Source organism: Tachypleus tridentatus, chromosome 5, assembly GCF_004210375.1.
Source record: "Tachypleus tridentatus isolate NWPU-2018 chromosome 5, ASM421037v1, whole genome shotgun sequence".
NCBI lineage: Eukaryota > Metazoa > Arthropoda > Merostomata > Xiphosura > Limulidae > Tachypleus > Tachypleus tridentatus.
Genome location: NC_134829.1, coordinates 11286669 through 11300416, shown reverse-complemented (window position 1 = coordinate 11300416; position 13748 = coordinate 11286669). Strand labels below are relative to the sequence as shown.

General features: G+C 31.4%; 1 protein-coding gene across 13 annotated transcripts in view; it reads left to right on the top strand.

Moving 5' to 3' along the window:
• Window positions 1–13748, top strand: part of LOC143250508 (uncharacterized) — an 83332-nt gene that overhangs the window by 26951 nt on the left and 42633 nt on the right. For all 13 annotated transcript variants that reach the window (XM_076501157.1, XM_076501155.1, XM_076501147.1 and 10 more), the window contains 3 exons: window positions 243–954; window positions 6073–6184; window positions 12887–13004. In XM_076501157.1, the coding sequence (XP_076357272.1) occupies window positions 243–954; window positions 6073–6184; window positions 12887–13004 (942 nt within the window). The remainder of the gene's footprint in view (window positions 1–242; window positions 955–6072; window positions 6185–12886; window positions 13005–13748) is intronic.

Genomic DNA, 13748 nt, shown 5'->3' with positions numbered 1-13748 from the left:
GCTGATGAAGAGTTAGTTATAAGTTAATAAAGCAAATGGTCTTAGAATAGAATTAATTGCAGAGGCTAAGACAGACAGAGAATATCAACTTCAAGTGGACAAAAGCAATGTTTTAATCTACACACTTAGATAGTTGTTAATAAGGAGGTATTTTAATATTCTTTTGAATGTGCTTTGTTATATGTATTATATTAACTTAGGAATTTAATGAAAAATGCATTTGTTATTTCACTTCTTATTAGGTGGATGATAAAGAGTGTAAAAGTGCTTTAGCAGAATCTGATCACTTGTATGGATCTATTTACCAAGCAACGTTGTCAAATAAAGTTGCAATTCAGGAAAGAAAAACACTTTTCAGCTTTTGCAGTGATCCTGGAACTAGTAGAAATACAAGGAAATTTCAAAAATATCCTCCAACTCGGAGTAATACAATACCAAATCATGAATTTACTGCTGAAGGTAATTATCATTTCATTAGAAGGCAAACATATACAGAAAATGATTTTCTCCAGAAAATGCCTTTTAATGTGAGAAAAAAGAAAGAAAAGAATGTTGTGAACTTATCAGAAAATGCTCCAGAAAAAGGAAGTAGAAAACACTTGGAATCATTTCCAAAGATAATGATGTTACTGCAGAAAACAAAGGCTCTATCAATGTCTAGAAAAACAAAGAAAGGAAGTTCCACATTCTACATCAAGTATTCATCTGATGAAATTTTGCCAGAGGAGAATATTCAGTATTCAACTTCTGCATCTAATTTACAACATGGACTTCAACAACCCAAAACTTTTCCACCTCTTCTTGTTTCATGTGCTTCCCATTTTTCACCCTCATCAAATAATGAAATAAAACTAGTGGATGAGAGAAAACACTGCAAAGAACAAGATAACAGTAGCACTGATGAATTCAACAATAAAATGTTGAAAGAACTCAGTCTCCCAGATGCTGTTACAGGTAAACATACTTTTTGAGTTCTGTGTCTGTGATGCATGGTGTGTAAAATATCTATACTAATGCTCCTTACATTTACTCATTCCTTTTAAATCGAAATTATTTTAAAAATGATTTAAGTTACTTGGAACGTTACTGGCAAAACTAAGTGTAATACATACTTCACCCTGCAGAGTAGATATACAGGCATTTTCAGTTATGTGTGTACTATACATGGGAATAAAAACGTTTCATGATTACCAGAAAAATATTACATTTTGAAAGAATCATGCTTTCATTTTCTGTTTCCATTTTCTTCAAATTAATACAGTAATGACTTAAAAATGTAGAACAAAATATTTTTATAACTGTTAAATAAGTGTAGCTTCAATAAGTTGTTTCTGTAACATTTAAGAAACATGTTTAGAATAGTTTTTTTTTTCTGATAAATTGTTCCTTAACACTATAAATCAATTTTAATATAGTTTTGTTTCTTTTAATAAGTTTTGTTTCTGTAGCACTTGGAAAGAAGTTTATAGTATTTTTGTTTCTTCTATTAAATTTTTTTTAAAACATCAGAAAGCAAGTCTGTAATAGCTTTGTTTCTTATTTGAAATTGTTCCTATAACATAGAAGGCAACTATAGTATACTTTTGTTTCTTCCAATAAGTTGTTTCTATAGCACTGGAAAGCAAGTTCAGCATAGTTCTGTGTAAACTTGACACAACCCACTATAACTCTAGAATTTGAAATCAAATTTTGTATAGTTGTGTTTTGTCTAGTAATTTGTTTCTGTAATAATGGGAAGCACATTTAGTTTGGCTCTATATTTCTTCTAATAATTTTATTCTGTAACATTAAAAAGCAGGTTTAGTGTTTTTTTCAATAAAATGTTTCTGTAATATTAGAAATCAAGCTCAATATAGTTTTGTTTCTTCTAGTAAGTTGTTTCTGTAACACTTGGAAGTATTTTTAATGTAGTTTGTTTCTTTTAGTAAGTTGTGTCTATAATACTGGAAATCAAGTTTAGTGTAGTAATGTTTTTCATTTAGTAAATTGCTCAAGAAACACTGAAATATAAGTTTAGTATAATATTTTAACAGTAAGAAGCAAGTTTATAAAATTTCTTTAATTAATTTGTCACTCAAACACTGGGAAACAAGCATACTATAGTTCTTTGTTTCTTCAAACAAGCTGCTCCTCTAACTTTAAAAAACAAGTGCAATATAGTTTTATTTATTTCATTGAGATTTGCTGGAAAGACTATGAAATGTTTGTTTGCTTGTATGAATTTTGTCCAAACCTACTTAAAAGGGATCTGAACTAGCTGTTCCTAATTCAAAAGTGTTAAACTAGAGGGAAGGGATCTAATCAGCACTATCTACTGCCACATCTGGCACTGTTCTTTCCCATGAAAAGTGAGATTGACTGTCTTATTATAATACTCCCATAACTGAAAAAGTGAGTAAATTTGGTGATAAGGTTTGAACTCAATCTGCATATTGCAGGTTAAATGCCCTCACCATTAGGTCATGCCAGCCCAACTGCAAAATGAGTTTATTATACAGTACTCTGCAAAACATGTTTGGAGAAAGTTAAAATTAGATTTCAGTCTATTTTCAAAGAACAACAGAAGGTAAACCACAGGTGAAACAGTAAAATTTATTAATCTTCATATTTAGTATATCAGAAACACTGTTGAGTTCAGTAAATAATTAATATTTTGTGTACCTGCATTTTGCTTTAATAACTGCAAACAGTATTTCAGGCATTTTTGCAACATATTTAATCAAAGTGTCCTTATCAGATTTTACTCCAAATATCTCTAATACACTCACTTTAAAATTCTTTGGAAGTAACTTTGGATTTGTCAATTTTTTTATCTATCAAGTCCCAGATTTGGTTAATTAGATTTAGGTCAGGGCTCTGTGAGGCCATTTCATCATTTGAATGACTTCATTAGCTTCTTGCTTAGTTAAGTGATTTCTGCATAGGTTGGATGAGCGATTGGGGCCAATGTCTTCTTATTAGTAGAATATTTTACCAATAATATGCAAACCGCTGGGTATAATACCATGATAGATCAGTATCTGGTGGTACTTGCCCTGCTCCATTATTCGATCTATTTTCCAAATGTTTCTTGTTGCCTCAGCAGCTCAACACAAACTATCACACTGCCTCCCCTATGCTTCATGATAGGTACTATGCATTGAGGTAAGTATCTTTCACCTTTCTTCCACCAGACATACAATCTACATTTTGAACCAGATATTTCAATCTTGGAATCATCCATTCATAACACCCTTTTCCAGTCACCAACAGTCCATATTTTCTACTTTTTAGCAAATTTCAGTCTCTGGCCAATACTTTGAGATTGAAGTAAAGGTTTATTAGCTGCTACATGACTGCATATTTCATTCTTGTTGAGCCTTCATAATACTGTAGATCTGAACTCTTTTCTGTCATTTGGTACATTGGTCATTCATCTCATGTTTGCATAGGGTTTCATAAACAAAGATACTTAATATCAGGATCATTGAGGTTAGGTGTTCTGCCTCTTCCGATTTTCAAACTTACCTGTCTTATTCTCACAATCTAAAGTGTATTTTATAGTGTTTTGGGAGCATTTCAATTCTGCAACACTTAGCTGGAGAGTCCAGCCAGCATCACACAAAGATTTTATATGAGCTCTCTGCTCTACTGACAATACTCTGTGCTCTTTGGGCCATGGTATGACAGCAAAACTTAATATTTAGTGTTAAACACTGTCTTTATCTTACTAAACAGATTTCTTCTGGCATACACCAGTACCGTATGCTAGCTTTTTTCTATTTAGTTAGGACACTGCATGGGTAACCATAAGAGTTATTGCATATCCTAAATTTGATCAGTATCTTCATTCAAATGGGGCCTTTATGATATGCCCTTGGTAAAAGAACATGAGAATTATAAAGAATGATAAGTATTCCTACCCTGTTTCCATAGGAGAGAATACCAAAAAATGTGAAGGAGATTATCAAGCTGGCAGGACAATATGTGGAAGCCCATAGAGGGAGTATAACTGGCAAGTTGAAGAATATACAGTTAAAGTCAAAACCAATGGATGTAGGAATGGTTTTAGTCATTCTGGAGTCCATGGCAGAATTCAACACATGTGGCTCCATAATGATAAGAAAACTCAGGAGTAGATTAAAAGGCATAGCATTGAGGACCCTTTCTTGTATGGGTTCTTATGGATTTGCCCAGTTTGTCCAATAAGTAAGACCACCTATGCCAGTGGTAGCTGACCAGGAGTGGAGTCTACCAAAGGTGACAGAAAGTTAACAGACAAATTGGAGAATAGATGCTACATTTGTTATAAAATAAGGCACATTGCAAAGGAATGCAAATCCATTATCAACAAACAACAGCAGATATCTCAACATAAAGTAACTGTAACTACTTACAAAAGGTAGTGCTGGTAAAAAAACAAGAAAAGAGTGACTGTCACCATGGATGCTCCTGCCAGAAGAAATAGGATCAAGAAAACACATGAGATTTACCACAAGAAGGAAATGCCTTTTCCATGATTGATCATCGCATGACTAATGATTGACTGAAGTTTGCCAGTGGATTAACAGTGCCAGCAGTGAAAAGAGCATGTTACAAGTATCAAGAAATGCTAACAAATCATAACATGCAAATATGTGAAGGCTATATCTGGTACAAGAAAGTAAAGACACTTTGAGACACTGGGTGAAGTAGTGCAGCAATGAGAACCAGTCTAGTATCCAATAACCAGATGACAGGCAAGGTGTTAATTGATGGGACTGTGATAGTTCCTAATTTGTAGAAGACCTTCAAGCCATGTGTAACAAGGCACTGATATATCACTATATTGATGCAAACTACATGAGAATATATAGAATATAAACTAAGAACCAGCTTTTACATAGTGTAAAAATTATACTGTAAATATTTTTCTTGAAGACGAACTTATTGTTGGATATACAAAACTGATTAGTGTGGACATTATTATTCATCTTATTTTGTGAATTAATATTTAATGACTGTTTATTTTCCATAACAAGAGGGTTAAAAATATTTTATAAAGTGACAGTTATAATAAGTTTAGTTACATAACTCAAAAGAGTCATACATTGTTTTTACAATTACATTGTTGTCTGGGCTTTACAAATATTGTTGATGTCATATTACTTGAACATTCACTATTTTTATCATTACCTAAACTAAGTATTATTAAATTAATGTGTAAATATAGGTTACCAAATGTGTGCAAGTTAAGAACTAAAGAAGTAAAGTAAAGAGAAAAATCAAATGCAGTTTGGTCAGAAAATTAGTTAACAAAAGAAAATGTTAGCCATTATGTGAGTGAATACCCATAATGGGAAATATTTTAAAGTGATTTTCACAGTTTTGTAGATATAAGGAGAATAATTTGTCTTGTCAAAGGGTATTCTAAAGTAATTGAACCTATCTGTGTGGACTTGGATGAAAAGAAGACAATTATTTGAAGTTTAGGATACAACTGTGCTAACTACAAAGCAATGTAAGCAATTATTCACTGCTACTTTTGTAATTATAGCAGAGAAAAAAAAGAGTTCATCTTGTAAACTGCATTCTAAAATAATTGAATCAACTTAAGTGGACTTTTGACAATAATAGAGAATTATTTGGAGTTTAAGGTAAATCTGTGATATACATTGTGTAAAGAATTTTTGTACATACATTTGTTTTTAATATATATTATTGTAAGACAAGTTGCAGACATCTACTATAAAATAATTCTCACTTCACCCATATACATCCTTTTCTGGGATATCTGAAGAAAATTTGGTAAAATTGTGTGCTTAGTTCTATTTTCATAGCTTATAGTTTCATGGTATGCACTTGTGTGTGTGCCTGAGTAAAACACTGAGGTAGATTTTTATAATACTGAGTTTCAAAACTTAAAAGTACATGCTTGTATATAGGATGGTTCAGCCAAATCTCCAGTTTCTTTGGTATAAAAATTAGGCGTATATTGATATAACTCAACTGCTTATGGTATTTAACATTTTATACATGCTTTAAATTATTTTGATGAAACATCATATAGCGTTTTGAAGACTTTAATTTGTTTTTTGTTTTTGTTCTTGATAGAACCCATTGTTTTCCAAGTACAATGTCCATCTAAAGAACAAACCACTTCTGTGAAGCCTTCTAGTTGTCTAGAACCTATTCTGTTATCTGTGGAGTGCAATCCAGAGATAAGGTGCATTGGTGAAGACTTCATCTTTCTTTATTTCCTTTAACAAAGACTTGCTATTTCGATTCAGTCTGTATTTCTGATTTTAGTGTTATCACCTGATTGTCTGTTATTTTTTAAAAGTAAATTTAAGAAATATGGTTAATATGAGATTGATGTAGATAGTAGTTAGCAGAGTAACAAATAATTAATGGAAATGCAATATATATAACCATGTAGGCTAGAATAGGTATTGTGAATAAATCTGTCTGTATTGTTGTAAATTTTATTTTCAATGCTCTAATTTAAATGTTTACTAGAAAGACAATGATGCTATGAACTTGAAAATTATTGTAGAGAGTAGAAGGAAGGCTTTGTTTTACTAGTAGAGAGGTGAATCAACATGTAATAAATGAGAAACTAATTACCTAATGACAAGTTACTCAGTATTAGGACTGAGAGTTATTACATCTATTCAGTTAATCAATTGACTAGCAAGAAAATGCTATATGTTACTTGTAAGTAATTTGTAGGTATTATTAGTCATGGAATTTCTGTTGCAACATTATTTGTGTAATTAGGCCTACAATCTTTTTCCAAATGAATGTAGCCTGTAAAAACTTTATAGAAGAATTAACTTTTTCATTATTATTATGTGGACTAAATGTAGCATTAAGTTCACAAAATAATACAAAAAACCTGTTCAATGATAGAACACATTACAAAAGTGATATCAAATATTGAATTATTTTGATAAAAATAAAATAGAACTTGGTTTTTTACTAAACTCCAAAACTGAATGGAACAAAAACTGCATTCAAAGTGTGTCAAACAAGGAAAACTGTTATGAATGTAGAAAAACAGGGTTATTTCAACTGAGCATGTGAAAAATCAACAGTTTTTAATACATCAAAAATACGGTATTCAAAGGCTGAGTCTTGAAGCCAAGATACTGGAAAAATAGGAATTAGCTGAACTTATGCAGTGAATCTTATCTGAAAACACTCCACCTGCCCCAACTGAGATAAGAAGTTCATTCTTCAGAAAAAGCAATTCAAGAATCAATGGGTTTGTTGACAAGTAATCTTTCAATACGTTGATTAACTCTAGTTATTTAACCTGATCTATTAATATAAGTTAGGTAATTACCTTCATAGATGAAGAAAGAAGAATAATTGATATAAAATACTGATGGACATAAAATTCCAGCAAGAGAAAAGCTAGAGGTTACCCTTATTGTAGGAAGCTTCTCTGTTCTAATTATTTATGGATCAAGAAGAATAGTTTAGAATAACCATTGTAACAAACAGTCCCTCCATACAGCTAAAAGAGAAAGATTTATTTTCCATAGTGGAATTCATTACAATTACAAGAGGGTTTGTTATGTTAATAATTGAAAAATACCAGTGAGCAGAAACATTTATTACATTTGGTACTTCCACAGCCTCTACAATTTGAATCACTCTAACAATATTCCAATAGCTGAGTGGTTGGGTGTTAAAAAAACACTTGCGAGAGTAAGAGAATGCTTCTTTTGAGTTGTGTGTATTGGATCTGTAGATAATTCGTGTAAATCATATGAACCATGCTATGGTGAAGAGGTCCACAAAAGAAATAGAATAGTACTGTATTGGAGCACCACTTGAAGAAGTTTTTCTCAATGTCCTCAGTCCACCTTCCATAGTGTAACAGTGGGAATGAATAAAACATAGTTGTGATGGGCTATTTCACCAAATATCCAGAAGCATATGCCATTCTTAATCAGGAAGCAGAAATTCTATTAATGAAACTTGTCAATGAATTAATTTTAAGATTTGGAGTGCCTATGAAATTTTACTAAGCTCATCGATGGAACTTTGAATCATCCTTATTTGCAGAAATATGTTAGGTTCATAAAATCAAAATGAACAGGACAACACCATTTCATTTATTTTCTTATGGCATGATGCAGAAATAAAACGTTACACTTTTAAACCAATTAGTTATTTATGTGGATTAACTGAATAAAACATGCAATCAAGATCTTTCACTGCTATTTATGAATTATTGAACAGTAATAGATGAAGGTACAAGAAACACACCATCATTATTGATATAAGGGAAAGAACTTGAAGAGCTATTGAACCTTCTATACATATGGATGATAATCATCAAGCAGAGTCTTACACAAAATATACATAGAGAGCAAGAAGTAGTACTTATATCATATATGACTTTGCACAAGAAAGACTTAAATCAGCTGGTGAAAAGTCTCTGCAATGTTAATGCTGATAAGACTGGATTTCATTGAGACGATGAGGTATAGCATATTTGTAACTAGCAATTTGCATTTCCACTTTCACTGTTTTCAAACAGATAATCTCTACTGAATGCAAAAAACTGAGCTGTGTAAATTATTAACAAAATGAATTTTCTTGGAACTTTTGGTATTCCACAAAAGTTAAACTAAACTATGTGTAGGGTTGTTACTGATTGTTGATGTATTTGATTACTTTTATGATAGGCAAGACATTTCTGCATACAGTGATTGGTTGAAGTACTGACATTATTCCAGAAATGTGCTTTCTTTTTGTTATAAGTCGAAAATTTTTCAGAAATACAGTTCTACATATTATAGACTGCTTCAGCAACAACAGCAACAAAAAAGGAGTGGTCCTAATTCACAGTCATGATTACTGCTAATAGTCCAACACCAGTGTATGTACATGTACTATGTACATTATCGAAAGCTATACAAATGTAACAGTTGCATGTTTTTATACAGAGTGAGAGGTCATGCAATAAAAGCAAGAATCAGAGTATATTAAAAATATAATTTCTTATATGTATTTACAATGTTCAAGAGAATACGTAACACAGTACATATAGTAATAGCACATACAACATGCAGCACCTACACACAATATATGTGCACTTTAAACATTATGCAGTGAAAAAAGTGAACAGCTTACGATGTTAAATAGCAAAGTTTTTCCAGCAACAGTTGTGAATAATATCTGACTTGACCAACTTCAGTTATTTTGGCTTAGATACTGAGTTGGTGCTCTTCCTTGGTATTATAAAATTTATTCTTGACAAGTCTCGACACAGAAATGAAGTACTTAAGTTTGAATACATATGCAAGTAAATCTCATCAATTCCTTTCAGTGTGGGACACTGGACCAATTAGTGCAAGTGCTTGAATAACTGTTTTATTATGACAAGAAACCCACTTGAAATGAAAATGTATTCTAAAGACAGCTCGTACAATATATGAATAACAGTTTGTATTCAGAAACAAGAAGTTCACAATTGATGTTGCCTGCAAAGATGGTGATCAATGCTTGCAACTTAGGAATTTTTTTCTGCATTTTAAAACTAAATAATCAGTAGACATGACAAGTATAAATGAGACTTCAGAAAACGAAATTCTTAAAACATTCAGCACCAAATTGTATACTTCATTAAAGAATATGGCTTGCTAATAAACTTTGTTAGTTGATGTGACTGGAATTTTGGGATTTAGATCCATTATACTTGAAAACTTGTTTTCTCATGTTTTGATGTTCTAAAACTAATACTAAAACTTGGTATTTTACAATTACATAATTTCAATAGTTCACCCATAGTGACCATGCAGAAATAATACTCAAAATCTAAAATGTTCAGGAGAGATGAAATTTACCAGCAGAATTTTACACAATAGTATTTAATGTACACTTCACAACAGTAACTGTGTTGAGAAATAGGGCACAGTTTTTGTTCAGTTTTATCAGTGCTAAATAACTGTGGTGTGTTAGTTCCCTTAGTTTACCTTTTCTGTTGAATATGCTTGAAGAAACTATATAGCTTGGTGCTGTCTTCTGTGTATGAAAACAGTTTGGGGGTTATTCCAAACAATGTGTCAGTTATTTTGTTCTTTGTTTCTACAGCTAATAAGTTAATCTTACATTCAATAAATACATTGTGTAGTTAGACAGAATGTTTATTTTGTTAAGTTTTCTTACCACAGTTAAAAATTACATAAAACAACTTGTGATAACATATTTATTGAACTTAATTAACACAGCATTGAAACTTTCTGCATACATATTCATTGCCTATAAAACTGACAATATATCTTCAATATCCAAAAAAAAAAATCACATTTTCAAATTTCGTCCAGAAATGTTTGAGTGGCATGGGATCAATGGTCAGGTACCACTGAAAAACTTTATAATGTGTTTGAAGTTAAGCACAAAGCCACACAGTGGGCTGTCTGCACTCTGTTCACCACAGGTATTGAAACCTGGTTTATAGCGTTGTAAGTACACAGAATATACAACTGTGCCACTTCAAGGCAAGATGTATAGAAATTATAGGAGTTATGTGCTATTAGCAAAGTTAATAAGTCAGTATCACTAGTAATGAAAGTAGTGACAGTATCCTAATCTTCTCAATTAAGTTTTTCCACAAAGAGGAGGTGAATTAATGATGGACTTGAGTTTCATGCCTGTTTTATCAGTTTGTGTATTTGTGTTCTTTAAGTTGTTGGTAATGAAACCAGAGAGGTACCCATTCCATTTAAAACACTATGATGTATTGCCATTTGGTTTTCCTAGTTTCAGTCCAGTTATTCAAGCAATAATAATACTGTGTTTAACAGTAGGTGGATGACAAGGCTGGAAATGTAAGTATCTATCAGAATGAATTGTTTTATGTATATGGTTGTTGGTGCCTCGTGAGATATGGTGCCTCTTAGCTGCCTCTGAAAAAGAAAACACTGACTCCTTTTTAATTTTTTTATTCTATGAAACCACCTAAACTTGACATTGGTCAAGGCCTCAGAATATCATATCCAGCACTGATGACTGTAGTGAGATTTTCATTCTATCTACTTATGAACACATCAAGGAATGGTAACTTGTCATTTTTCAAATCCACTGTGAAGTGGACTCTGTCGTTTATGGAATGCTGTAAGAAGTATTGTAAGTTTCAATAACTGTGGGGCCAGATGACAAATGTGTCACAAAGATAATATATTTAAAAGTTGGATTTCCTGTTGGTAGAAGAGAGGGCTCTTTGTTCAAAACCTTCCATGAACAAATTGGAGAGAGAGGTGATCCTATGGTAAGGTTGTCTGTTTATTCAAAGAAGCCATTGTCGTATTTAATGTGATATATATTATAGTAACCATTCCACAGACAATCTTTTAATTAATTCAGCAACATCACATCTCAGAACATTACACATTACATTGCATAACAAGTTTGAAATGTTATCATTGAGCTGTAACCATCATAGGTATTTTTTGATGCAAGAAATAAACCACACAGTATGAAGGATGGTTTGGAACCATTGATATATGAACATCCACACTTTTGTTTCTGTTGATGTGAAGATCTTAGAGTACAGCTAAATAAATATTTACCAGTGCTTGTTTTGAAGTGTTACACATGAAGTACTTAGAGTACAACTATTTATAAGGAATAAGTTATCTAAAAATATATATTCACCAGTGTTTATTTTGAAGTGTTACATTATTACACTTTATGAATAATTTAAAAGCTTTTGTTACTGACTGTTTAGAAACATCAGTTTCTCCAGTACTATGTTACTACACTTTAGGAAGTTTAATGAGCTAAAAACACAATTGTCAAGTACCAACTAATTAAGATCTCTATCCATGTAATTTATGAAGTTTGATGGGCTGAAAACAAACTGGTTTGAAATAACACTATGCTAGTGTTCTATTATTACACTTTATGAAGCGTTATTGACTAAAAACAAAATATTTTGAAGTACCAATAACTTTAATGGTCCATTATTACATTTTATGAAGCTGGATGGGCTAAGAACTAAATATTTGAAGTACCAATAACTCATATTCTCTATCACTACATTGCATAAAACTTGATTGGCTTTGGTTAGCAACTATTTTCAAGTATCAACTGTTCTAGCATTCTGTTACTACATTTTATATATAAAGATTGATGAGCTATAAAAACGGTTTTGAAGTGCCAACTACTTCAGATCTCCATTACTATAAGTTATGAGACTTGATGGGCTAAAACAGTGTGTTTTGAAGTATGAAATTCTTCAGCTCTTCATCAGTATAGCCTATAAAGTTTTACTGGGTAACAACAAACTGTGATGAAATCCAAACTATTCCAGTGCTGTATTCGTACACACTTTAAACTTCCTTGGGTTAAAAGTAACTGTGAAGTACCAATTATTTTAAATTACCATTACTCATTACCTGGAACATATGTAGTTAGTCAAGTCATATGTAACTGTGATAATTATTTTAAATTACCATTACTCATTACCTGGAACATATGTAGTTAGTCAAGTCATATGTGACTGTGATAATAATTTTAAATTACCATTACTCATTACCTGGAACATATGTAGTTAGTCAAGTCATATGTAACTGTGATAATAATTTTAAATTACCATTACTCATTACCTGGAACATATGTAGTTAGTCAAGTCATATGTGATAATAATTTTAAATTACCATTACTCATTACCTGGAACATATGTAGTTAGTCAAGTCATATGTAACTGTGATAATAATTTTAAATTTACAGCTAACTTTACTTAAGCACATCTTCTATTGTGTTTCAAAATATTTGAGAAATAATTTATTTATTTCATTAAATGCCATAGTAAAAATTAGAAAGCTTTACTTGTTGACCTTTTTATTGACACACTTCTCTCTAGTTATGGTGAAAAACTCGGTTTAAGTTAGGAATTGTTGTTTTACAGGTTCTCAGAAGCTACTTTGAAATTGTCAACTTCAGGAGAAGGGAATGCCCATGAAAATGATTTAGAATTTTGCACATCCTCAACTGTCTCCCAGGCTATGGGTAGTGAAGACAGTTTGGTATGTGTAATTTTCAGTTAGTCATCAAAGTTGCTTTCTTTTCCATCAAACTGTGTCAAAATATATTTTATTTACTTCTTTCTACAAATTATTTTCACAAATTATGTCAAAATATGCTTCTTTTGCTCAAATTCTTTCTGTACACGTTTTTTTTATTTTTTGGACTTATTCATGTATCATGTACTTTTTCCAGTTTTTTTTTCATGAAAATATTATCAAGATATGTGTTGTATATTTCTTTCTTTAAATTTTTTTTTACAGGAGTTGTATCAAAATAAGCTTGGTTAGTTGCTGCTTCAAACTTTTTCCCTATAAAAAATGTGATGCATTGTATTGTGCGTTTTCTTATAGCAAAACCACATCAGGCTATCTGCTGAGCCCACCAAGGGGAATCAAACCCTTGATTTTAGCATTGTAAATTCTTAGACTTACCGCTGTACTAGCTGGGGGCATATTGTTGTAACATGTGTGTAAGTGAAATTAATTAATATTTAAACTGTTAAAGTTAAGACAATAAAATTTGATGCTATGTTATAATACTGATATTAATCAAACCTAGTAGATATTATTATAAGTATGGTTGGACAAAAGATTTGATAGTACATTATAATATATTAAGTGAAACAAACTAGTAAAGTATGCTAATAAAATTTTTTATTACTGTGTTCATAGATCTGTGTATAATAATTCTGCCTATAAAAAATAATAGTAGGGGACAACAGTATCAGAACTATGGGAGAGAAA